Source organism: Squalius cephalus (genome assembly GCF_949319135.1).
Source record: "Squalius cephalus genome assembly, chromosome: 17".
NCBI classification, from domain to species: domain Eukaryota; kingdom Metazoa; phylum Chordata; class Actinopteri; order Cypriniformes; family Leuciscidae; genus Squalius; species Squalius cephalus.
Window position 1 is genome coordinate 34348984 of NC_137138.1, and position 26743 is coordinate 34375726.

Consider the following 26743-nt stretch of genomic DNA (forward strand, 5'->3'; position numbering starts at 1 on the left):
AATACACACACAAAAAAGTAATGGATTCGAGGAGTTTTGTGGTTGAAATTTAAAAAAAGTAACAAATCCTTCCCTTGCGGGTCAATTTGACCTCCTTAGGGATGAATAAATGTGAGGAATGCTTCAGTAAACATAGAAAAACCTAAAAATGCTCAAAATTCAAACCAAAAAATGCTAAAACTTTACCAAAAAAAAATTGTGTATCTGAATACATACTGAAGAAAAAACTGACTTTATGATCCAGCAGAAACAGCTCATTTGCTCCATATAGAGCTATAAGGCCATCTAGTGGCAAGAGTCATGAAATATCATGTTATATTATTTTATTTTTTCCACAAGAGGTCGGCATAGACACCCAATGTAAGATATTTTGAGCTGAATTAAAAGGGTTATGCATGAAAGTGTGAGTTATTTTTAATTTAAGTTGAAAGAATGTGAGGAATGTGCTGAAATTACTGTTTATTCACTATTTATTGATCAAATCTAGTCATTTAAAGGTAAATAAAATAAATGAATAAAAAATTGCGATAAAAAATAGAAAAAAATAGTATCAAAATGAAATCAAATAAGCTTTCTGGACAAAAACAAAAAGTATAATTTTAGGACTTCGGGTCATTTTGACCCGCGAATGACAGATGTGTTAAAGTGCGAGAGAAGGATGAGGATCTATCAGAAGATTCACTGCGAGGTGAAGCACAGGGTGAAGCCCCACTATTAAGTCGATTGGGAGAGTTTTGGAGCCAGAGACTGTGTGGTGATGGAGTTGCCAAAAGAAGAAATGAGGATGGTTTGTATTAGGCCTATAGGAGTAAATGATGGAGATCCCCATGAGCCAAGGAGGTTGGACAGGGCTTTCGGGATGAAGATAACGGAATTGATGGATGATTTGACTCTCCATCAGAGCATGTGAGAAGAGCAGAGCGCTAATAGGCTATATATATATATACACTCACCTAGAGGATTATTAGGAACACCATACTAATACTGTGTTTGACCCACTTTCGCCTTCAGAACTGCCTTAATTCTACGTGGCATTGATTCAACAAGGTGCTGAAAGCATTCTTTAGAAATGTTGGCCCATATTGATAGGATAGCATCTTGCAGTTGATGGAGATTTGTGGGATGCACATCCAGGGCACGAAGCTCCCGTTCCACCACATCCCAAAGATGCTCTATTGGGTTGAGATCTGGTGACTGAGAAATGATTCGAGCTTTGTGACATGGTGCATTATCCTGCTGGAAGTAGCCATCAGAGGATGGGTACATGGTGGTCATAAAGGGATGGACATGGTCAGAAACAATGCTCAGGTAGGCCGTGGCATTTAAACGATGCCCAATTGGCACTAAGGGGCCTAAAGTGTGCCAAGAAAACATCCCCCACACCATTACACCCCCACCACCAGCCTGCACAGTGGTAACAAGGCATGATGGATCCATGTTCTCATTCTGTTTACGCCAAATTCTGACTCTACCATCTGAATATCTCAACAGAAATCGAGACTCATCAGACCAGGCAACATTTTTCCAGTCTTCAACTGTCCAATTTTGGTGAGCTTGTGCAAATTGTAGCCTCTTTTTCCTATTTGTAGTGGAGATGAGTGGTACCCGGTGGGGTCTTCTGCTGTTGTAGCCCATCCGCCTCAAGGTTGTGCGTGTTGTGGCTTCACAAATGCTTTGCTGCATACCTCGGTTGTAACGAGTGGTTATTTCAGTCAAAGTTGCTCTTCTATCAGCTTGAATCAGTCGGCCCATTCTCCTCTGACCTCTAGCATCAACAAGGCATTTTCGCCCACAGGACTGCCGCATACTGGATGTTTTTCCCTTTTCACACCATTCTTTGTAAACCCTAGAAATGGTTGTGCGTGAAAATCCCAGTAACTGAGCAGATTGTGAAATACTCAGACCGGCCCGTCTGGCACCAACAACCATGCCACGCTCAAAATTGCTTAAATCACCTTTCTTTCCCATTCTGACATTCAGTTTGGAGTTCAGGAGATTGTCTTGACCAGGACCACACCCCTAAATGCAATGAAGCAACTGCCATGTGATTGGTTGATTAGATAATTGCATTAATGAGAAATTGAACAGGTGTACCTAATAATCCTTTAGGTGAGTGTATGTATATATATATATAGTAGACTGTGTACAGTTGAGACATGTGTACAGTTGAGACACAAGTTGTGATTTTTGCTGTGCACATGCGTATTAGTGTCCTCTTTGATCATGGGAAATTTGAACAACGGACGCATCTCCGATATTTTTCTCCGATAAGATATCGGAAAAGTTTTTTTTCTAAGGTATGACGTTCACTTCACCATGCACTCTCCACAATGAATAGCTTATTATCCCTATATGACTGCTAAACGTAACTGGAATCACCACAAACGTTATTCTGTGCCCTAAAAACTGGCATATTTCATGGTATTGTCAATAATTGTCATTCATGTTATGCAAGGTCATTGCAAAATCTAGAGAAATGTGCGAGCTGGCCAGCGGGGGATAGCTGAGACACACGTGTATCTACTGTACCCCCGATAGAGCTCTATTAGGAAACACACTGTGTAGTTGTTCAGTGTTATGATAACAGGTTAAACGTCGTAATTAGCCAGCATAGGACGCAAATGAAAATAAAATTTGATATTTGTGATATTTAAACTGTGTATTATTAATAAATATTGTTTCATATCTTGTTCCTGCTTTATAAATTTTAACCAGCGCTAATTTAAATAAAATGAATGAATATAAATGGATGAATAAACAAAAATGTTGCCCAATTGTTATTTTCTTTATTTGTCTTTATTTTTTATATTTAAAATGAATGGTTAGTTACCTTAACATCATTACAAATGGGTGTCTCAACTGTACCACATATGGGTATAGTTGAGACAAAGTTGAGACAAAAAGCACCTTATTTTTATGAGCTACTTGTGGAAAATATAAACTAGGCTACTTGTGGGTATTATTGATTGATAATATCTTAGTCTAAAAGCTAATGAAATGTCATGTGGAAATTCACTTCTTTTCAGTATCTATTTTTGTGTGAAAAATCAAAACGCAAAAAGTGTCTCAACTGTGGTAGGCTCTTTGGCTGTACTCAGTCTGCGATAATGTGAGCGCAGTCTTTTACTGAAGAGTCTTCTTGCTCAGCGCCGCTCACTCAACCCAGAATCTCTTTGTGGTATTATGGTGATTTGAGAATCAGTGAACAATGTGAAAAAGCAGCACATCTTTCCAAACATGAGAAGCATTTATGAACCTCTTGTCCAACAAAAAGACACCATTTAATAACATGTTTTTACTCCAGATTCACTTCATAATAAGAGCGCCGTCTGGCCTTCAAATGGAGCAGCATTTACATTAAACATTCATCTCACACACCAATCTGTGAGATTTAGCATTAAAATTAAACCACAGCCTTTGATGAATCTGGCAGCCCTAATCATGAGCATTGTATAATGTTTAAAGCGGATGCCGTAATAAATGTCAGTAGACTGGGAATATTTTAAAATGAGCGGTTCATTCATAAATCTGTATGATCTTGTCTTCATGCTGTGGAAATAAAAACTGGAAGACAGAGCACAAGTGCAATAACCTTGTCTAATTCTAATGTTGTGTAATGTGATATGTTGTGTATTCCATTCTTGCATTTCTTTAATAAAATAGTGGACTCTGAAGTATTGTGCATATACACATTTAGGATACTTCTTTAAATAGGATAATGAAATATGACATGACAACATTTTCCTAAGTTTAAACTGTGGTGTTCTCAAGACCGTGGGGTCCGGGGACCCCTAAACATATTTCCCAGACTAAGTCACGTTTCTATCATCAGAAACCTGCTGCGATTTATATTCCAAAGTGACTCAGTATAATGCATTCAATCAGTGGCGTGCACAGACCTCCTCCGGGGCAGGGGCGGAAGGACCAAAAAGGGCACTTTTTTTTAAAAACATTTATTTTTAAAATAAATCACCTGTATTTAAAGCAGTATCCGTCTGTCTGTTGTGTTTTATATATTTTAATGACTTCCTTACAATTAGGTCAGCAGTAGGTCAGAAAGCCTCTCTCGGAAATGATGATAATATAACTAATTATTATTTACATTACCAAACAAAACAGAGAATCAAGTCGGTAATTATGAGGAATTCATGTTTAGTTATGTTGATGTTATAAATTGTAGGCCTATGTATTCAATAAAGTGTTAGCTATCATGAAATCAGTAACACTTTACAATAAGGTTTCATTAGTTACATTTATTAACATGAACTAATAATGAACTACACTTCTACACAATTTATTAATCTTAGTTAATATTAATTTCAGCATTTACTAAAACATTATTAAAATCAAAAGTTGTATTTGTTAACATTAGTTAATGCACTGACTGTGACATAACATGAACAAACAATTAAAAGTTGTATTATTATTAACTAAGATTAACAAATAGCCTAACAAATGTTTAGTTTAGTTTAGTTTCAGACACAGTTGAGCTAACAAACAACAGCACAGTCTGAAACAGGTGTAGGCTGAAGCTCTTGCTTATAATGCCTACCTTTTTAAAACATCTCATATTTTAATAAAAAATAAAAATAATTATTGTCTTACATCATTATAATGTTGACAAACAAATATAAACAGAATACAAAAACATTAGTATTTCCTATGCAATACCATTGCACAATCCAAATACAACAAAAGCAGCTTGTTCATTTATCATTCTTTAAATGGTTTCATATAGTTTCAGTGCATTCTTTTTTAAATAGTTTCTTTAACTTATTAAGTGCCCCACATATTTTTAGTTCCTCATGACAGCTATTCCATAGATTTACACCTTTAACTGAAATGCAATGGTATTTTGCATTGGTCCTATGTTCTTTTTGAACTGTACAAGTTCCCCTTAAGTCATGTTGGCATTCTCTTTCTGTGAACAACCCTTGGATACTTTCTGGCAATTGATGATTTTTTACTTTGTACATGATCTGTAATGTTTTTAGTTGTTTTGCATGATTAGTTAATGTTAGTTAATATGAATAATAAACAAATGAACCTTATTGTAAAGTGTACTATGAAATCAAAGATATAAATTCCTTACAATTTAGAGCTGGACATGGACTTTTCCTTGGACATGAAATTTCCTTTCACTAGATGTATTTCCCCAAGCTAATTACACTTGCTATGGCCTGGACAAAAAATAATGACATTGTCAGACTCAGAATGCGGCTGAAATTGAGTTATACTTTTATGATTGTTAAGCATAACTCACATGCTGCCGCAACTTTTACAGTAGCATGGTAGGATAAATGTAACTTTTCCGTATTAGCTTAATATTACCTGCTGCCCGTGTAAGTTTGAAGACTCGCGGCGAACTGCTGCGTACATAGCGCTGAAAAAAGGAACTCCGCCTACTGCCACTTCACCTCCGCCAAATGCTTCCGCCAAAAAAATAATATTTAATATTTGTTTGTATTATTATTGTTCGTGGCAATGGTGTATAAGTGTATTGTTATTTATTATAATAATTATTTTAATAATTATTATTATTTACATTTATCAGAGAGGGGCACAATACATTTTGAGACAAAAGGGGCAGGGGCTTGAGCCCCCCCCCCCCCCCCCCCCCCTGTGCACGCCACTGCATTCAATACACACGTAAAGTAGACACTTAAATGAGATATTTCTCACATCTGTGCTTCAAGTAGGCTATCACAGCCTATTCATGCAGTCAACCAAATATAGAAAATGTACTCGGCTCAATTTAAATAGTCTGTTGTACAAGTTACTATGTGTGTTGGAATAACACATGCATGTTTTTTTTAATCGTAGTAAAACCATGGTTACTTTTCGTAGGAGTATAGGGTCCTTGGGAACATTTTCTACGTTATAAGGAGTCAAAAAGTTTGCGAAAGTTTGTAGATGAAGTATCCGTGATGAACATTAGTAAATCTGAACAATATCTCGTGCCATTGTTGATACAGACAGCGGAAGGTGTTTTATGCTAATATTTGCTTCCGCTTCTCGAAGGCGAACGTGTGAATGATCCGATCAAGGCTATATAAATTTTCTATTATAGATCAACCGATGTCGTTTAAACGATATATCTACGACATCGGTACAACATCGTTTTAACGACAAATATCGTTAAACGATATATAAATATAGCCTACTTCACATGATCTAACGATCAACCGATGTCGTTAAAACGATATATGTTTTAACGAAATAACAACGAACAAATATCGTTTTAACGACATAACATCTCGTTATTACGACATAATTGAGTAGAAAAATAATCTATAGCCTACTGTATGTGCCAGCCAGGTTGTGCCAAAATAAAAAGAAAGAAAGAAACAAACAAACCAGATCAACGTCATATATGATATATTTCATACATTAATTTCTTATTCAAACAACATCCTGTCATCCAGCATCTCCTGCCTTCCTCTTTCATCCTCATACTTTTCACCAAAACATTAGGCTATTTTAGGTGGCCAGATCAATAGCCTACAAAGGACATAAAAACCCCGCGTTTGGCAGGTGTTATTTCAAACCCTGGCAGCAATGCGCCAGCCACGTTGGCTTAACTTGTTAATATTTATTAGGTTATGATAAGGTTGCTCCCTCCAATGGTGCAGCTCTGATCATGAATATGGAGAAGGAAAGCCTTCGCCATAGTAGAAGAGCTCGTGGGTTTGAGCGCGCGCGTGAACAAACACCCCATAAACACACGGACACAATGGCGGGGGTGAAGATCAAGTTCAATGATTAATGTTAACGGCTATATGACCATCAGTCTGTGACCAGCCGTGAATTAAAGTTCACTGGAGCTCGAGGTGCGCCAGTGAGTCGACTCGGGCACACTTTGATGCACTATATTACATTGTAACTATTGTTATCCGAACAAAATGCGTGTTGACTTGATTTTTTGCTGACTTATAGATTATGTGCGCGTGTGTTTTGCAGGTCATCATGTCCTTAACGCGAATGTTGAAGAGACTGAGTGGATCTGTGCTCTGGAAACAAGGTTTGGAGAGTCTAGGAGGAAGATTACAACACACTGATGCCCATTCATCTCCATTCAACTATCAGCTGCTGTCTGACTGCCTGGGTGAGAGAGAGACACTGAGACAGACACACACAGAGAGAGAGAGAGAGAGAGAGAGAGAGAGAGAGACAGACAGACAGAGAGAGAGATAATAATATTTAATTTCTTAACATTAGATGTAACTGCATTGAATTCACAATAAAAATACTTTATTAAACTTAGTTAGCGGTAACACTTTACTATAAGGTTAATTAGTTAACATTAGTTAATGTATTCACTAACATGTACTAACCATGAGCAATACATTAGTTACAGTATTTATTCATCTTTGTTAATGTTAGTTAATAAAAACCCAGCTGTTTGTTCATGTTAGTTCACAGTGGATTAACTAATGTTAACAAATACAACCTTTGATTTTAATAAAATATTAGTAAATGTTGAAATTAATATTAACTAAGATTAATAGATGCTTTAGAAGTATTGTTCATTCTTAGTTCATGTAAACTAATGAACCTTATTGTAAAGTGTTACCAACTTAGCTAATTTATCTTAATTTCACCATTCACTAACACATTACTAAAATCAAAAGTTGTATCTGTTAATATTGCTTAATGGTAACTAACATGAACCAGCAATGAACATTTGTATTTTAAATTAAATAATGTTTACAAAGATGAGTAAAGACTGTAACACATGTTTTGTTAGTGATAGTTAATGCACAGACTAACATTAGCTAATGGGATCTTTATGCAAAGTGTTACCTTGAACTGCCGAGCATCAAAACGAATCATTTTATATCTCAACTAAATAATCAGATAAAGAAACTATTTCACTGTACACTAGTGCTCAAACAAGTTTTTTATTTTTAATGCATTGACTGATAAATATATCTTGAGAACAAAGGCCACTATAATGTCAATTTAATGATAGCAAACAAAAATGTTTCAATGTAATATTTATTTTATTTTACACAATATCAAAAAAATCACTAAAAATGTTGATTAATCTGCCTATCAATACTATATCCACATTATTACACTGATATATATGTTGCATCGTTATAGAATGTTATGTTTGCTATCATAAACCGTAGTAAAAAGATGAACAGTTGTTAAAGGGATAGTTCACTTTGAAATTAAATTTTGGTATGTTTTAGCTTACCTGAAGGGCATCTTGTAGGTGTCTTTTTTTCCGCAGTAGTTTCAATTTTGATATTTTTAGGTCAAACCGTTCTTGTCTGACAGTCATATCATGCAGGTCTGTGGTCACTGTCTCAAAGAGCATGCACAGAGTCCAAATTAAAACAACTCCCCATCGTCCAAATTAAACAATTCCCCATCGTAAGTACACATTGATGGCCTAAGACACGAAACGAGCGGTTTGTGTGAGAAAACGAACAGTATTTATATAGTTTTTACCTCTTATAACACAGACACGTCCAAGTGATCTGAGGGCGCGCGCGCATCCTGGTGTGTGACGTGTGCGCAGACTGGTGCATAGATATATATACACTAGATGTCGCCTTGGCTACGGCAGTTCATTGGAACGAATGTCTTTAATGCGACATCTAGTGTATATCTACATATATATCTATGCACCAGTCTGCGCACACGTCACACAGCAGGATGCGCCCGCGCCCTCAGATCACTTGGACGTGGGTGTGTTATAAGAGGTAAAAACGATATAAATACTGTTCGTTTTCTCACACAAACCGCTCGTTTCGTGTCTTAGGCCATCAATGTGTACTTACGATGGGGAATTGTTTAATTTGGACGATGGGGAATTGTTTAATTTGGACTCTGTGCATGCTCTTTGAGACCGTGACCATAGACCTGCATTATAGGACTGACAGACAAGAACGGTTTGACCTAAAAATTCAAAAATTCAAAAATCAAAATTGAAACTACTGCGGAAAAAAAGACACCTACATCTTGGATGCCCTTCAGGTAAGCTAAAACATACCAAAATTTAATTTCAAAGTGAACTGTCCCTTTAATTCATATATATAATTCTGCAGCGCTCAACTATGGGGGTCTCGTAATGCACTTCGACTATGTTTGGCTGAGAGATCACTGCCGTTCAGCTTCATGCTACAACTCAAAAACCAACCAGCGTAACCTGGACACGGCCAGCATCGCCCTGGACATCAGGCCCGCGAAGAGCAGAGCCGACGAGAACACACTCTTCCTGACATGTGAGTGCAGACACACACACTCTTCCTCACATGTGAGTGCAGAACATCGTTTAACCGCACTGAAATCACAGTCACTTCAGTCTATTCACTCTCCATCACAATCTCAAGCTCCACAAAGAGATACAAACTAAAATGATCGTGATTTTATCAGTAAAAACTGTTTACTGGTTAACAGAAAGTTTCCGTACTATATACATGGTACACAACTGTGATAGATCTAACTGTACATTTAATGTCATTTTACAGTTTTCCAGCTTATAAAGTGGTTGGACGTGAAAAAGAACAAGTCATTGTATAATTTACAGTGAAAAACCGTCGTGACACTTCACATTTGATGTGTTTTTGTTGAAATAACTGTTTCTTCATAGTTTTTCTTGGTTTATTCTAATCAGTTTATGTACATCAGGGTTTTATGTTACATTTAATGTTGTTAAATTAATGTTTGTTGCATTTTTAAAATGTCATGTGTGTTATCATGGTGTGTGTGTGTGTGTGTGTGTGTGTGTGAATGACACTGTACAGCTTCTGTTGATTATGATTTAACTTTTCTAACTTTAGTTAGTGTGTAATGTTGCTGTTTGAGCATAAACAACATCTGCAGTTACAGCGCTCAAAGTTCAAAGCAAAGGGAGATATTTGCTGTTACAGAAAATGCTTTTTAAGGACTACAACAAACGGCTGGTAGAAACTACAATGAGCTTCTTCACGGGTTAGTGACATCACTAACCCCAATATTTACATAAACCCCGCCCCCAGGAACATGATTTATAGATTATCAAGACAGAATATGCTAATCAATGAGTAGAAGATAACTACACATAAGCTACATAAATTCATCAACTAACCATTCAGAAATGTCTCTCCATCATTGTCTGACTCCGGTATGAACATAAAAGAAACATAAAAGAAATGTTCAGTGTGTGTGTGTGTGAGGTAAAAGGACACAAGCTGTTTAAGCTCCGCCCTCTGCGCCGGGAGCAGCAGCTCATTTGCATTTAAATGAACAGACACAAAACAAGGCGTTTTTGCTCACCCTCAAAAAGTGATAATTTTAACATGCTATATAAAAATATCTGTGGGGTATTTTGAGCTAAAACTTCACACACACACTCTGGGGACATCAGAGACTTATTTTACATCTTGTGAAAAGGGCATTATAACACCCCTTTAACTGTCTTGTGGAAAAGCTGCTTGTGATGAGCTTTGATTCATCATGTGACTCTCAACACCACTGTGATTGGTTGTTGTCAGTGTGTTACAATAGTACAAAACATATTTTAGCACTTCAATAGGTCGGAAAATTAACAATATATCACATAATGAAATATGTTTTTTTACTGTAAATTGAAGTTAAGTCGTAAATATTTTTTTACGGTAAATTTCTGGCAACCACAGCTGCCGTTTTTTTTACCGTAAATTTAACAGATTTTTTTTATAAGTCTCATGTGCATACGACAGTTATTCACTGATAATCTTATCCTCGGCCAAATCTCTGATCCGTTCTTGCCAGGTTTGATGTGAAAGATTACAAGTATATCTTTACTGACAAATATGGATTACTGAAACGTTTGTTGTGGTTTTCTGGAGCTTGACGGACGTGTGAGCCGTTGCTGAAAAGAGGATGAAGATAGTTTTCAGTTAACTAACCATTTAGGATTGAGATTTTTCTCATTGGTTGTTGTTCCACTTTTATTTATTCCCTGGTAAACATCCTGGTTTTCAAAACCAAACCAGACAAAATTGGATTAAAATGGCACCTTTACATAATGTGCACTGTTTTATGCAAGATTGCTTAATATTGGGATAGGAAGATGAACCAGCTTGACCTGTGTCTTCATGGTTCAGTCCTCTCCTCAGAGACTGTGGTCTTATTGTGCTTAGATAAGTTTAACACTCTTCCCAAACAAAGATGGATATCTCTTTCCTAAGTAAAGATAAGGCTCCGCGAGAGTCCGACAGAACTTTGACTCTTACGAAACGCGGCAGAGAGACCATGTGAGATTCACTTTAAATCAGTTACACAGTAACACTTTCTCATGACTTTAGTGTCTGTGATACTTTGGCCTAAGATTGTTAATCAACTGGTGTTTAATAATATTCAAAGTCCTCCTGTAGTCGATCATTTTATCCCTTAAAACTCATGATTGATCACCAGAAAACGTTTTTTTTTTTCTTTAAATAATATATCAAATAAGCTTGAATGTAGCTCGACACCCTTGCCTCATTTAGTATGCGCGGTTCTATGAATATGCAAATGAGCCCCGCCTCCACTCACTCAGCTCAGAGATCCACTGGTTGACGATCACACGTTGATCTGATTGGTTACAAGGTAGTTTGTGACGTCAGAAACACCAGCGATTTCAAAGCGTGTTTTTGAGACTGTCTTTGGTTCACTGCAGTTTTAAGGAGGAAATACTCAGCAATGCTGTCGACTTATGAATTTACACATGCTTTGTCTTAAAGCAGATTAAAAACACCACATAGACACATAAACAACATTAAAAGCTGGATTATTGTCCTTATATTATTTCCTTCATTGTGCACATCATTAATATAGCCATTTCTGACACTAACACGCCTGCACTGAGTTCAATAGCTCTTGCATATTTAATATTTATAACATATATAATTATATAATCATATATATAACATATTTAATACTGTCAGTTTATTTGTAGGTAGCACTTTTCCTATTCGGACAGGACTAATTTTCTTGGAGAAATGTGTGTTTCACAGATGTACTTTGAGATTTTAATCCTGTCTGAATGTCAAGTCTGTTTTTCTCACACAACCTCTGTAAAAATTCCAGAGCAAACGACCTGCTGTTTTTCCTCTGGGAAATCTAATCCCGTCCCAATGTGAATGATTTCTTCTTCTCCACATGTGTTTCTGACTAACCTGAGCTAACGTGTGCACTCTAATCTTGCTGGTCATTGCAACATGGACTGCATCGGATGAAAAAGTAATGCAATAAAATGAATTAAGGACTTTACGGCGGTCTAGATTTCTCTGCCCATTTACGTGGGTTTATTATAAGCTGCCACTTCTAATAACTTCTATTTAAATAATCATTTAAAATTAAATAGAAAATAATTCATCAAGAGACACATACGTCATACGTGATGTGCGCAAGCACGTCATGACATCTAGAAAACACACACTCCTGCCTCAGTGATAAACACGGAGATGTTTGTCCCGTCTGGATTGGCAAATATAATCTCAGTCATTGTGTGATAAGAATTGTAATTCAACGTCGTTTAAAAACCAATTCAGTCCGAAAAGGGCTTTAAAGGGAAGATTCACCCCAAAACGACCATCATGTTTTTGCAAACCTGTATGAGTTTCCTTCTTCTGTTGAGCGCTCTGTTGTATTTTCTTTCCTACTATGGAGGTCAATGGCCACTGTCAACCAACATTCTTCAGAGAATCTTTTGTTCAACAGAAGAAAGAAACTCATACAGGTTTGCAACAACATAAGGGTGAGTAAATGATGACAGAATTTTCATTTTTGGGTGAACTATCACTTTAAAAGACTGGGATGATGCAGTCATCATTTTTTAATTTGCAGTCAGATACAATAAAAGTTAAAGTAGTCAAGAATTTTTACTTTAAAACTCATCTTTGATCACCAAAATTAATTTTTTAAAAGTTTTTTCCCTTGTAAAAAATGTCTTCATGCCTTAAAATATCTTGAATGTAACTCGACACCGTTGCCTCATTTAGTATGCGGGGTTCTATGAATATGCAAATGAGCCCCGCCTCCACTCACTCAAGGTAGTTTGTGACGTCAGAAACACCAGCGATTTCAAAGTGTGTTTTTGAGACTGTCTTTGGTTCACTGCAGTTTTAAGGAGGAAATACTCAGCAATGCTGTCGACTTATGAACTTACACATGGTTTGCCTTAAAGGAGAACTCCGGTCAATTTTAACATTGAGCTCATTTTATTGTACATTTGGAGTGCTGTCAATACAAAGAACAACGACAAAAATCGGTGTTGCCTACACCGAGTTATTCTATTTTTAAAATTTGCACCCTGTTGACTTCAATAGGGCAAGTACTAAACCTGCTTTTAGCCTCTTAACATCCTTGATGTGTCATTACAAGTGCACAGAAAATGTGAGTGATTCCTTCTGAGTGAACACGAGTGAGTCTGACTGCAGTAGATGTGAAAGAAATGTATAAAAATGATGTTATTTAAGCCAGCGCAAATACCTTTGTTTACATCCTGTTTTTCGGTTGAAGTCCAAAGTAGTCGATTGCCGAGTTCACGCGCGTGATCATAGGTATTAAACCTATGCGTGTGAACTCTGCAATCGACTACTTTGGACTTCGATAGAATAACTCGGTGTAGGCAACACCGATTTTTGTCGTTGTTCTCTGTACTGACAGCACTCCAAATGTACAAAAAAATGAGCTCAATGTTAAAATTGACCGGAGTTCTCCTTTAAAGCAGATTAAAAACACCACACAGACACATAAACAACATTAAAAGCTGGATTTTCACCACAGAGGGACTTTAAGATTATTTTTGGGAGAAACAGAATTATATGCTTAACATGAATTCTTCTGTGAACGCTTGTGTATCATTTGTGTTGTAAAGCTGTTTAAATAATAATTTTTACAGTTACAGTTCAGGGTTTATAGTGTTGTGTTGTGATGTCATGGCGATGAAGTTGTAAAGTTGGATATAACCTTACATAGGAAAGGAAATTTTTTTTATTGTCATATTGTTGGATATAGGGGTGAACGCTTGTAACACACATGGTTTAAAACTGTCCACACACAACTTAGTGTATTGACTAGGTGCCACATCAACACTATATAGAGAAAAAATAAAAAAAATCTATGGAAGATATCACTGAACTTTTATTTAACCATAGCTAAATTAATTTTTCATGACTTTTTTTTTTGTGTTTATTTAAAATTTGACAAATCTGATATTATTTTAATCTTATATCTGTTCTTTAATGCTGATCTAACCAGCAGAAGACACTCGCCGTGTTAAAATCCCAGTTGTGCAGACGGGGCATGTTGTCACACTCTGTTACAATACTATTAGAACTATGATATTCTATTCTATAGTTTTATGAATTCTATTGAGAAACCATTAAAAAAAAGTGAATAAATACTGAGAGTCAATGTTACGAAGTTATTCATTATTATTATGTTTTGAACTATGCTGTATAGCTGTGTATTTGTTGTCAAAATCAAAAATTACTTTATTTTTAATTATTAAAAATGCCATTATTTTATATGAAAAAGTTAATAATTGCATTTTATTGACCAAATATTTTAGTTAGTCTTGTATATTTTTTTATTAGATCAGATAACATTTTATTCTGTCATATGATCATATGGGGCATGTTGTCACGTTTCACTTCAAAATCAAGAAAAAAAGTATACAATGTATTAATGAAACAAATTCGCATAATTGTACTAGACGTATAAAATTAAATGTGGGAAAAAATAAATACTCTAAACCCTAATTGGATTTAAACAAACTGAGACAGTCCAAAAGTGCTCTCCCTTACAACTGAATATTGTAACATTTACAAATTGGTCCGGTTTAGTCCTGTCGTAAGTGCCTCTCTGTAACCCAGCTTTTTGCTTTCTTAAATGAAAAATAGGAGCAAATGGAAATTTATTTTTAGTAGTAATCACTAAAAATAGTAGTAATCAGCGTTATGCCTATCTCGTACTGCTCTGAGACACGAAGGTTGAGGATCCAAATGCAGTTTATTTTGAAAGGGTAATCCAAAGTACAGGCAAGGTCAAACACAGGCAGGCGGTCCATACAAACAAACACAACAACAAGAGGAATCCAAGACACAGGCAAAGATCAAAAAACCAAGAACACACGATCAACAGAGTGAATGCAGTGTAACACTAAACAAGACTTCGCAGGGAATGAATGTGAAAACCAGGCTATTATAGTGTGAGTTAAACAAGGCAATGAGACACAGGTGAAAACAATGAGTGCTAATGAGTCCAGGCAGAGAATTGTGGGAGATGTAGTGCGAATATCCCTTTAAAGGTTCAGATATCCTGATGTGCATGTCACCGCACTAGAGGCGTTCTCCACTGATAAACACTGATGAAGTCTGGACTCATATGTTATCTTCTAATGAAGTGATGGAACTGGATAATATTCTGAATGCTCCAATTCAATATGCTTTCTGATAATGCTTCCTGAATCATAATCATACACTGTTTATTCATTGGCCAGAGGAGAACTGAGCGACTGAGTCTCGTTTCTCCCAAGGTTTTTTTCTCCATTCTGTCACTGATGGAGTTTTGGTTCCTGCCACTGTCGCCTCTGGCTTTTGGCTTGCTTAGTTGGGAACATTCAATTTAATATTCAACAATATTATTATTGATCTGCCTGCATTGACACCATTATATGAGAACTGAAGTGAGCTAGACGATGACATCACGGTTTTCTCCAGAGCGGCTGTATATATAAATGAACAAAATTAATAACTTTTTTATTAATAACTTACTTAAAGGGTAACTCTCGCCAAAATGCAACCTAGGCTCTTTTTGTTAAAATACCCAAGGCAAACTTTCATTTAAAAGCATAATTAGAATGGAAACGCCACTTTTAAGTTTGACCGTATTTTTGTTTTAGGTTAATTGCCTTGTGATGGGAGTGAATGGGGCACGACTATGATAGCATCAAAATCGCTATTTTTAAAACACTAAAAAGGCTCGACACAACATGAAACATGATTTGAAACAATCTGTATTGTAAAAAGCGCTTTATAAATAAAGGTGACTTGACTTAATGAAGTGTTTTGTGACCCGCTCCAGGGCCAGATGGTCACGTGACGCGCTACAGCCTAGCATGGCTAGCGCAGAACAGCTACGAGGGCCAGAAGAGAAGTGCCATGCAACCCCGTGTGCTGTGGGACGCTGAGATCTACACCAGCGCTCAGGTTCCCAGTGCACGCTGGGAGAAGTTCATGAGCTGCGACGAGGAGCTGAAGAACTTCCTCAACTGCTTCTTGCTTTATGGAATCGCCTTTGTTGAAGACGTCCCACCGACCCTTGAAGCCACAGAAACAGTGGCTCAAAGAGTGAGCCTCATCAGGTCAGGCCTCGTGTTTTTCTGCCCCAAAATAACAATTGTGTTGATAGGCGATAGATCATATGTGACCCTGGACCACAAAACCACATGGGTCAATATTTTTAAATTGAGATTTATACATCATCTGAAAGCTGAATAAATAAGCTTTACATTGATGTGTGGTTTGTTAGGACAATATTTGGCCGAGATACAACTATTGTAAATCTGGAATCTGAGGGAGCAAAAAAATCAAAACATTGAGAAAATCTCCTTTAAAGTTGTTCATTTATGTTGGCGATTGTGCTGCATTCACTCACAAAAATACATGTTTTATATATTTACGGTAGGAAATTTATAAAATATCTTCATGGAACATGATCTTTACTTAATATCCTAATGATTTTTGTCATAAAAGAAAAATTTATAATTTTGACCCATACAATGTATTGTTGGCTATTGCCTCAAATATACCTGTGCGACATGTGACTGGTTTTGTGATCCAGGGTCACATATGATCATATGTAATCACATCATTATTTACCCTAATGTCATCCAATGTTTTTTTCTTTTGCGGAACACAACAGGACTATAGTGCAAAAGTCACATTTACTGCTTTTATTGATGTTTTTTTTATTTTTATTTTTTTATAGAGATGCATTGATGTCTCGGCCAGTAATCAGTATCAGCCGATAAAAGCTGTTATTTTCTTTATCGGCCATTGGCCAGTTGTTTAAAAGCAGCCGATGATCAGGGCCGACTATCCTGTCAATCAGAAGAGGGCAGAAAAACGTGTCTGCAACTCATACTGTGTGTGAAGAAAGTCTCTCTTGTGTTGAATTTAGGGCAAGTTAGCGCGACAATAACGCATTAACGGTTAAAAATAGCTCCATAACAGCTCTATTTGACCCTATGAGTGTAGTTTGTAAGCCCGCACTCGATCGGTCCAAAGCCGGCGTCCGACCAGCGCGGAAGGTCTCCGCGTGTTACTGTGAAGTAATTTTGATTAAATGAAATACATTTTCTCATATGTATTTTCTCGTTATTTCATCTGACTCCATAAATGAAAAGGTTTTAATGATATCCGTGCATCATTAAATGTGAGCAAATGTTTGACTATTCTTTTAACTCTTTAATGAAAATAATGTCAGAGTCAGTTAGAATGAACAAATGTAACAATTTATTATGACAGGTATCATTGCCAGTTTCATAATCAGTTCAAAGATAATCAATACAATAACATCGAATGCTCTAGGATAAAGAGAAAAGATGTAAACCCGACATTAGGAAATACACGATGCTGAAGTCTTTGAGATCCTCCAACATCACGGGCTCATCTGAGGTACAGAATCGTGCCGATCTTCTAGTTGCATTTCATTATATAGACAGAACCTCTTTCACATGGAAACATCTGAATTTACATTCAGAGTTGACACCTTTTGGGGGTCGGAGACCATTTGTCTAGAGACCGTCTTCCTTTGTGTGCCAGCTATCTCTAAACTCTTAAAGGGCTACTTCAGGATTTAGCATTAAGCTTTGTATTAGTAGAAAACCTGTAGTATTTTCGAATTACCGTGCTTTCCACCCTCATATCCCCCTGAGACGAGACATTTATGTATTTTTTGTCTGGAAAAAATCCTCAGATGACGCAAAAATCGTCATTTTGCATCATCGGAGGATTTTTTGTCGAGAGGCGAGAGACTCCAGCCAGTAGGAGGCGCTGTCCCGCATGTTCAACCCGCCCATAGGGGGATCTCACTCACAGAATGTACACAGTGTCAGCCGTCTTTCTTTGGAAGCTAAGCTAGCAGGCTCTTGTTCTGTGGAGAAAGCTGAGTAGTAGGGGTAACCATCCTCTTTTTCCTGGACATGTCCGGCCGTCGAGATCGTCCAAAATGTCCGGGATTCAGCTTTTGCTTTCTGCAGTCGCCATTAATTGTTTACATGCACACCTTTTGTTTCAATCTAACTGAATTCATTCCGATCGGTGAATCTGAATGTAGTGTTTACATGAACGCTAAACAAGTGATCGGTTGATGTGCGTTTTAACATTGCTAAGAAAATTCCCGCTCCTCCGTGAGAGATACGAGACTGGCTCATCAGTGATCACGCCACCGGCCTCGCGCCGTTCTCCCGCGGCCCTCAGCCTCGTCCTGCTCGCCACAGTGAACATGATGAATGGCGACTGTAGAACGCAAAAGCCGAATCCCGGACATTTTGGGCGATCTCGGGCAAACTCGTCATGGAGACTCACTAGTAGCCTAGCCTTGTTGTTTACTGCACTCTCTTACCGGTAGGCGTGGCTTGGGAGTGGCCTCCTAGGGCAGCGAAGCAAGTGCATTCTGGGAGTTGTTGTCTTTCATCCACATAAGCCAAAAATTCATTTTATGGCTTTTCTCAGTCTAGAAAGCTCCAAATTCAAAAATAATTTCACATTTATTCTACATAAATGACCCATTTTAAATACACATTCATCTTTCCAGAGGTGAAGTATCCCTTTAAAAACCTTATTACCTTTTGTTTTACTTCTCTGGAAATGAGACATTTGTACCAGTCGCACTGAGACATTTCAAATGATACTAAACATGTATAATACTCCATGATAATTATTCACATTAAAACATATAGATTCTTGGGTGAGTTTTTGGTGATCTCAGCATGAGGGAGTGGGGGATGAGGAGAAGAAATGTAGATCAGGATGATTCGAAGGTGAGACTTTCGTCTCGATAGTGCACAAGGGCGAGTTCAAATGTTAAAATGACTTAAATGAGGCAATTCTTTGTTTCCAGAGAGACCATGTATGGGCGGGTGTGGAACTTCACTTCAGATTTTTCTCGAGGAGACACAGCCTACACGAAGCTGGCACTGGACCGCCACACCGACACCTCGTACTTTCAGGAACCCTGCGGGTAAACAGTTAGCCATGATCGGCTTAACACCTGTCTGTCAGATCCAGTTTCCTCACAGCATGTGCAGTCGATCAGCAGGGACTCAAACTCACATTCTCTGGTCTATTATAAGAGCTTCGAGTAAACAGTGACCACTGAAGTAACTTTAGATTACAGTTAAGATACCTGACTGATGTTTCTTCACTGATGTTCACACTAACCCTACTCGGTTATCAGTTTAATACTTACTTTAATATCAGAAATGGCAGAGCTTATCAGTTTAACATTGGCAGTGGCACCAGTGAGACCTGTCGAGTCACCATCACTCTTATTTTAGGCTGATACGTGGATCGTGTCTTCTTCTGCTCTTTTACCTGTTGTGGCGGTTAGCAAACAGCATTGCATTACCACATGCCCCCTTCTGGACTGGAGTGTGTATCGCCTGTGACTGTATTCGTCATCTGACTGTATGAACCGAACCATGACATCAGGGGCCGGTTTCACAAAGCTATTTTAGACCGGTCTATAGTGTTAGACTAGTCTAAAATTTGCTCATGGACTAGTCTAATGCAAGTTAGACTGTTTCACAAAAATAAAGACTGACTTAATTTAGACCAAAAAAATTAGACCCCTGACCCCCAGGCTAACTTAGGTCTAAGACTCTGTTACCTTGGCAACCAGCTTTAACAATCAGTTACATTACAAACAGCCAAAAGAAAAGGGAAAATGGCTCATAATTTAAACATTTCTTCTTGTTACTGCATTCTCCGCTAAATTTTCCAAGTAAAATGTCCTTTTAACTGTTATACTCCTCCAACAAACACACATTTTCCGCTGGGGTAAACTGCACTGAGCGGTTGAATGCGCTTACTCGATCCGCCATGTTTTGAAAAGTGTCTTATTTTACCCAGAATGCATTGCAGTGTAGTCCTACTTAAGATAGTCAGAGTCTTAAGTGTCTGATTTAGATGTCTATCTGAAGTCTGACTATCTACTATATCTAAGCCATAGTCAAAGTCTATCTTTGTGAAACCGGCCCCTGTACTGTGAAGGTTCAGGATAAATACATGTACCGTTACACCCCTAATAAATAGTGTGAGTAGTGTGTTCATAGTCTGAAAATCCCGAGGAGAGAAGAGTCATCAGGCTCTGATGGTGAATGACAAAAATTACTACGTTTCGCCTTTGTGGGGCAACACACTTCCTAAATGTACACTGCCAGCAGCCACAGCCACTACAACTTGATTACTATTTGAGTATGACAATCATGTCATATGACGATTAATTAATCAGCACGTTTAACAGTATTAATAGATCATTGAAAAAGACATTTGATGATTTTCAAATGTACAGCATTGATTTGTTATTACAAACATTGCCTTGATGTCTAAGTGATCAGTTGATAGGAATAGTTATTTTACTTGAGTGTCATAAGTCACGCGTAAGTTTTAATCCTTCTCCTGGTCCACAAGCATCCAGGTGTTTCACTGTCTGAGGCACGAGGGAACGGGCGGCAGGACTCTTCTGGTGGACGGCTTCCACGCCGCTGACTCGGTCCTCCAGCGAACGCCCGGGAACTTCGAGCTGCTTTCCCACGTGCCGATCAAACACGAGTACATCGAGAACCTGAGCGAGCACCGCAACCACATGATCGGCATCGGCCCCGTGCTCAACGTGTATCCCTGGAACAACGAGGTCTACATGATTCGGTAAGACCGATGCGTTTCTTTGTAATCATGTGAAACTTTTGACTTTTTGTAATGTCAAGTCAAATTAATTTCATAATACACATTGTTTCAAAGCAGCTTGACATGAAATCATGATTTAATCATTACAATATCTTACTATTTTCATGCCTTATTGTCACATTTAGCAGATTAGAGCTGGGTGATAATATAGTAGTGGAGATTTGCTATATAGTATATGTTACCCTACGTGAGTATGCAGTGCTACTTTATAAAAACAAGTGATTTTTATGCTTTTTAATGTCAAATTTTGTAATATTTGCTTTATTTTTATTCATATTTTTTTTTTAAATTTGAAGGAGACACTGCCTCCCTCGCCTCCTCTGAGGAAACGTCCCTGTTATATATCCATCCACTTTTCTATAAAGAGCTGGCCGATAATATAGTTTACATTTTTAGGATTTAGGGAAGTTACGAGTGGATCTCTGAGCTGAGTGAGTGAGTGGAGGCGGGGCTCATTTGCATATTCATAGAACCGCGTATACTAAATGAGGCAAGGGTGTCGAGTTACATTCAAGATATTTTAAGGCATGAAGAAATATTTTTCACCAGAAAAAACGCTTAAATATGTAATTTTGTTGAGTTTTAAGAAATAAAATTATTGACTACAGGGAGACTTTAAATGTTACAAGGGTAATTTCTCGCTAGAAATAACATCAAAAGTTGGTCAAAAACGTAGGCCTACATTTACACAATTTCCAGACGCAATATGCATATAATTTTAGCTTTGTACTGTTGTATAAAATCAATAAGCTTCATGTTTGTAATAGTACTGATGTGGAAATCAACACTATATCCTTTATTATAGGCTTTTATAAATATTAAAAACAAGCAGCATTTTTTGCCCTGTATATCTCAAATTTTGGGAGCATTTTTATTAATTTTGGTGGCATTTTTGCTCCAAGCCTCGTAAAAATCTGACCCTGGTGTGTGTGTGTGTGTGTGTGTGTGTGTGTGTCCTGTTTCATGTGAGACGGAAGAGACACAGCAAAGGCTGCTGCTGATGTTGTGTTTTGTTGTTTTGCAGGTATAATAACTATGACCGCTCTGTAATGAACACCGTGGCTCATGATGTGGTGCGGCGCTGGTACGCGGCTCACAGGGAGCTCACCGCAGAACTGAGGAGACCCGAGAACGAGCTGTGGGTCAAACTCAAACCCGGCAAGGTATCAGTCTCCGCACACGCTGGCGAAGACCGTCTGAAAACATGCCTGGCTCATATTTCAGAATACTAAAAGAGTTTCCTCTGGATGCGTCTCAATCAGCTTAAAAAATACATTATGATAAATACTTTGATTGTTACTTATACTATGGGGCTGTTGAATACTTGAATCTGATTGGCTGACAGATGTTCTAAGATGTGCAATTATTGTAATCATTTTATAAGTTTCAGTTTATTTCAAAGGTCCTTACAGCCGAAAAAAGCAGTAGAACCAAAACCCACAACGACACTGACCAAGAAAATAAATATAGTAAACAATAGGATAAAAACGACAAATTATGTCCATATTTTTTGCCACAAATTTAAATTGTATTATGTATGGAAAGCACATACTCTCTCTCTCTCTCCTGCTCTTTCTCATACTCAAAGAAGAGACGCTGAGAGATGCACAGACTCAGGTACAGTCTGTGTACCTTAGGGTGACCATATTTTAGTTTTCAGAAAAGAGGACGGGGGCGTGGCTGATGGGCGGGGTTTGGGGAGGCGTGGTTAAGGGATGGGGCGTGGTTTTGGGGAGGCGTGGTTAAGGGATGGGGCGTGGTTTTGGGGAGACGTGGTTAAGGAGTGGGGCGTGGTTTTGGGGAGGCGTGGTTAAGGAGTGGGGCGTGGTTTGGGGAGGCATGGTTAAAGAGTGGGGGCGTGGTTTGGGGAGGCGTGGCTAAGGGGTGGGGGCGTGGTTTGGGGAGGCGTGGTTAAGGGGTGGGGGCGTGGTTGGGGGTGAATGCATCAAAAAATACTTGACAAATGCATTCACAACCTTGCAACTATGTTATTGTACTTTAATACATAAAGTAATACATCCTTTCCATTCAATGTTTGGCCCGCAACAATAGAATACTATTAAAAAAAAAAAAAAGTTTAGCTTTTAACACCTTTTACATGACACTACTTCTTTTCATGGCCATAGGTTAAAAATCTACTACTAAAATAAAAAATCTACTACACTATTTCATTAAAAAAAAAAACAATTTCAATCCCCCTGATGTTCTCTTGTAGCCTATACTTTCCTTATGTGGGCTTTTAGGACGCTAGCACCTTTATTTGACACTGACACATACGTGCCAGCTTTGCAGGTCATGCATTCTGCTTTACACGGATCCCGACCGAAACGAAAACACAGGAATTTTCTCTGTAAATCATCTGTGAATTTACATTTGGGCTTTTTTTTTTTACGCTGTTAGCTACTTACATCTTATCTCACACTTGACCGTAAACTGAAGCGTCGAGTCACGCTGCTAAAATTCTGTGAACGTAAAGTCCGCCTACTTTGATTTGATTGGTCATTTCAAATATTCTGACATTGAGGAGCAGTGACAGACCAATGAGGCTGAGATGAACACACACACACACAGGCCTCTGTATTCTGACGTGCTCTCTGCTTGCCGCTGCGGATTGAGGAACGCGCTGATTATAACAAGACGGGGCGAAGCTGAAGCTGGTTTCATATTTTTTGTGTGTAAAGGCAATCATGTGTTTAAAGTACACGCTTAATGGCCCAATGAAAAATAATGAAAACTAGGACATTTTCATCACTTTATAAAAAACAGCCAGGACAGGACGTGAAAACAGGACATGTCCTGGGAAAACAGGTCGTTTGGTCACCCTAGTGTACCTAATTTTCATTTTTGGGTGAACTATCCCTTTAAGTACAGTAAGTAATTACATTTACTCCAGTACTTTACACCACTGCGTACACGATGTTCAGAATCATATTGGATGTGTTCATATTGATGTAAATCAGTGCATGTAAACACAGGTCCTGTTGTTTTGTCCCAGGTTCTGTTCATTGATAACTGGCGTGTCCTGCACGGCAGAGAGTCGTTCACGGGCCTGAGGCAGCTGTGCGGGTGTTACCTGACCCGGGACGATGTGCTGAACACGGCCCGATCTCTGGGACTCCAGGCCTGAGCGCTCGACGACCCCGAGGAGGAAACACCAGTTTACCAGAGGACACAGCAGGATCACAACAACTCTGTGAAAGGCCATTAACCTATGATGATTATGGCAGCAAGAATATAAAGACTTCACTTAACTCTCAGTTTTTATATATGTATAAGAATTGATCTGTCTCTCTATCTGTACTCATTTAACAATCAACTCAGCTCTTTGTTTGAATGATTTTACTATTTTAATTAAATTAGTTTTTTGTAGTGGATGATGTATCTTTCTGATCCAAAATGCTTTCTTTCCACAGAAAACCAGATAGTTGTAATCAAAGGTGCTGTATGTTAAAAAAAAAATGTTTTGGCTGTACTAAAGCATAAAAATACCATGATATGTTTGCTTTACAGATATTTAGGAAACAAGTTCACATACTTTTTTTTATTATTATTAATGCAGCATGTACATTACAAAACAGGAAACAATCAACAATGTAAGACACTTCCATTGAGACTAACACAGAGTTTGAATCTGAGAAGGAAAAAGCAAGAAAAGAAAAGGGAGCCAGGGTGAAGACAAACAGGTAGCCGATATAGACTTAAAAGAAAAATTTATTTAAATAGTAAATGTTTTGACAGAGAGAAACATTTTGTTTTTTGAAACCTTGAAACAACATTAATCATTTTAACAAACTCACATAGAAATATATTAAAGGAGGGCTTACACAAGTTCACATACACGTTTCTCTGAAAAACAACACTACAGCCAGTTATTCTGCTTTGAAATGTGGTTCCGTGTCTTCTTCTTCTTCTTCTTAAGCGTTTTTGGCGGTTGGCAAACCGTGTTTCCGTGTCGGAGCGTATGATTTGTTTTGAACTGTGTGACTCCGCCCACTGCCAATTCACCCAATAGTATTTCGACACCCGGGTTGCCAGTTGGCGGGAAACTCCGCTTATTGCGACTATAGAAGCAGCGAACAAACTGAGTCAGAGATCACAGATTGCACACGACCTTATAAACCTCGAAACCCATCTAGAAAGCTCTATGATGATGATCAGAGGAATATTAAAACGCAGATTTAGTAGCTGATTAACTTACAGTGTAAAGCTCGTCACACACGTTCCTGTTGTGTCACGTGTTCTCAATATGGCAACCCGCGTGATACATAATGTATATATCCTGCAATAATCTCATACATTATGTGTTATGTATCTTTTAAAGGGGTGGTTGATTATGATTTCAACTTTAGTTAGTGTGTAATGTTGTTTGAGCATAAACAACATCTGCAAAGTTACAACGCTCAAAGCAAAGGGAGATATTTGCTTAATTACAGAAATTGCTTTTTAAGGACTACAACAAACGGCTGGTAGAAACTACAATATGCTTCTTCATGGGTTAGTGACATCACTAACCCTAAATATTTACATAAACCTCGGGAACACGATTTATAGATTATCAAGACAGAATATGCTAATCAATGAGTAGAAGATAACTACACATCAGCTGCATAAATTCATCAACTAACCATTCAGAAATGTTGTCTACATGTTGTCACTTCTTGAGTCTCTCCATCTTTCTGACTCCGGTTTGAACATAAAAGGCTGAAAGTTTTCAGAAATGTTCAGTGTGTGTGTGTGAGGTAAAAGGACACAAGCTGTTGTAGCTCCGCCCCCTGTGCCGGGAGCAGCATCTCATTTGCATTTAAAGGAACAGACACAAAACGAGGCGTTTTTGCTCACCCTCAAAAAGTGACAATTTTAACATGCTATATAAAAATATCTGTGGGGTATTTTGAGCTGAAACTTCACACACACACTCTGGGGACATCAGAGACTTATTTTACATCTTGTGAAAAGGGCATTATACCACCCCTTTAATCTGTAGCATTTTAACACCCTGTATAAAATGATCTCAAATTAATGTACGCACAAAAATACCAATGTTACCTCTAGGAAATAAATTGAATTCCTTGCATTTTTGTCTTGTTGACTTTGACTGTAGTCTCGCTGGTTTTTGATTTTAGTCATTTTAGTTTAGTTTAGACAAGGTACTATGTAGGCTACTTTATAAACATAAAATGCATACAATAAATAGCCTATAAAGTATACACATATTGCATTTTTACATATAGTATGTGCAGGTAGAGGAAAAGTCAGTGCCCTTTACATTTAAATTTTAATATGGTACAATCATTTTGGGATTTTTAAAAAAAATTTGGGATAAAATTATCTTTCTTTCTTTCTTTCTTTCTTTCTTTCTTTCTTTCTTTCTTTCTTTCTTTCTTTCTTTCTTTTGTTGCTAAGTTTAGATGTGACATTTCAGACATCTTAAAACATAATGGCCAAATAAGTGAAATCATTCAATTTAAATGATCCGTGTTATTATAAATAAATACGTATCTTCAATACATTCATAAAATACATTTCCCTTTCAGAAGCCTTGATTGTCATGTTATTCAACTATAGAGTAGAGTGGTTAATTTAGTATTTTACATAAAAGACCAGTGCTGAGTAGATTAGTCAAATAACAGTGAGATGAAATTATGAAAAATTATATGAAAACTGTATTTCATTACACATTTTAGGTAATGTAATCTGACTACTTTTGGATCACTTTTAGATAGTTTTGACCCAGTGACTAGTGTATTAACACATAGATTTGAATAGGATAATCTTGTACAATGCTGATATAAACACTCACTCACACA

The 26743-nt window shown here is 37.6% G+C and overlaps 1 protein-coding gene across 2 annotated transcripts; it reads left to right on the plus strand.

Annotated features, from left to right (window-relative positions):
• The first annotated feature begins 6653 nt into the window (after positions 1-6653).
• Positions 6654-24305, plus strand: tmlhe (trimethyllysine hydroxylase, epsilon). 2 transcript variants are annotated; one of them, XM_079847171.1, is made up of 8 exons: positions 6654-6838; positions 6961-7105; positions 9060-9236; positions 16048-16327; positions 19090-19209; positions 20661-20897; positions 21961-22099; positions 23932-24305. In XM_079847171.1, the coding sequence occupies exons 2-8, from the start codon at positions 6967-6969 to the stop codon at positions 24061-24063; spliced, it is 1224 nt and encodes a 407-aa protein (XP_079703297.1). In that variant the 5' UTR covers positions 6654-6838; positions 6961-6966; the 3' UTR covers positions 24064-24305. The 2 variants fall into 2 exon arrangements, with proteins under 2 accessions (XP_079703297.1, XP_079703296.1); XM_079847170.1 differs by having other exon boundaries at positions 6680-6830.
• Positions 24306-26743: the final 2438 nt, after the last annotated feature.

What these genes read in the sequence shown, in the direction of transcription:
- tmlhe (XM_079847171.1), top strand. Translation starts at nt 6,967, where the DNA reads ATGTCCTTAACGCGAATGTTGAAGAGACTGAGTGGATCTGTGCTCTGG. An exon ending in CAAAGAGTGAGCCTCATCAG is followed by an intron (nt 16,328 to 19,089) that starts GTCAGGCCTCGT and finishes CTTTGTTTCCAG; the next exon opens with AGAGACCATGTATGGGCGGG. An exon ending in AACGAGGTCTACATGATTCG is followed by an intron (nt 20,898 to 21,960) that starts GTAAGACCGATG and finishes GTTGTTTTGCAG; the next exon opens with GTATAATAACTATGACCGCT.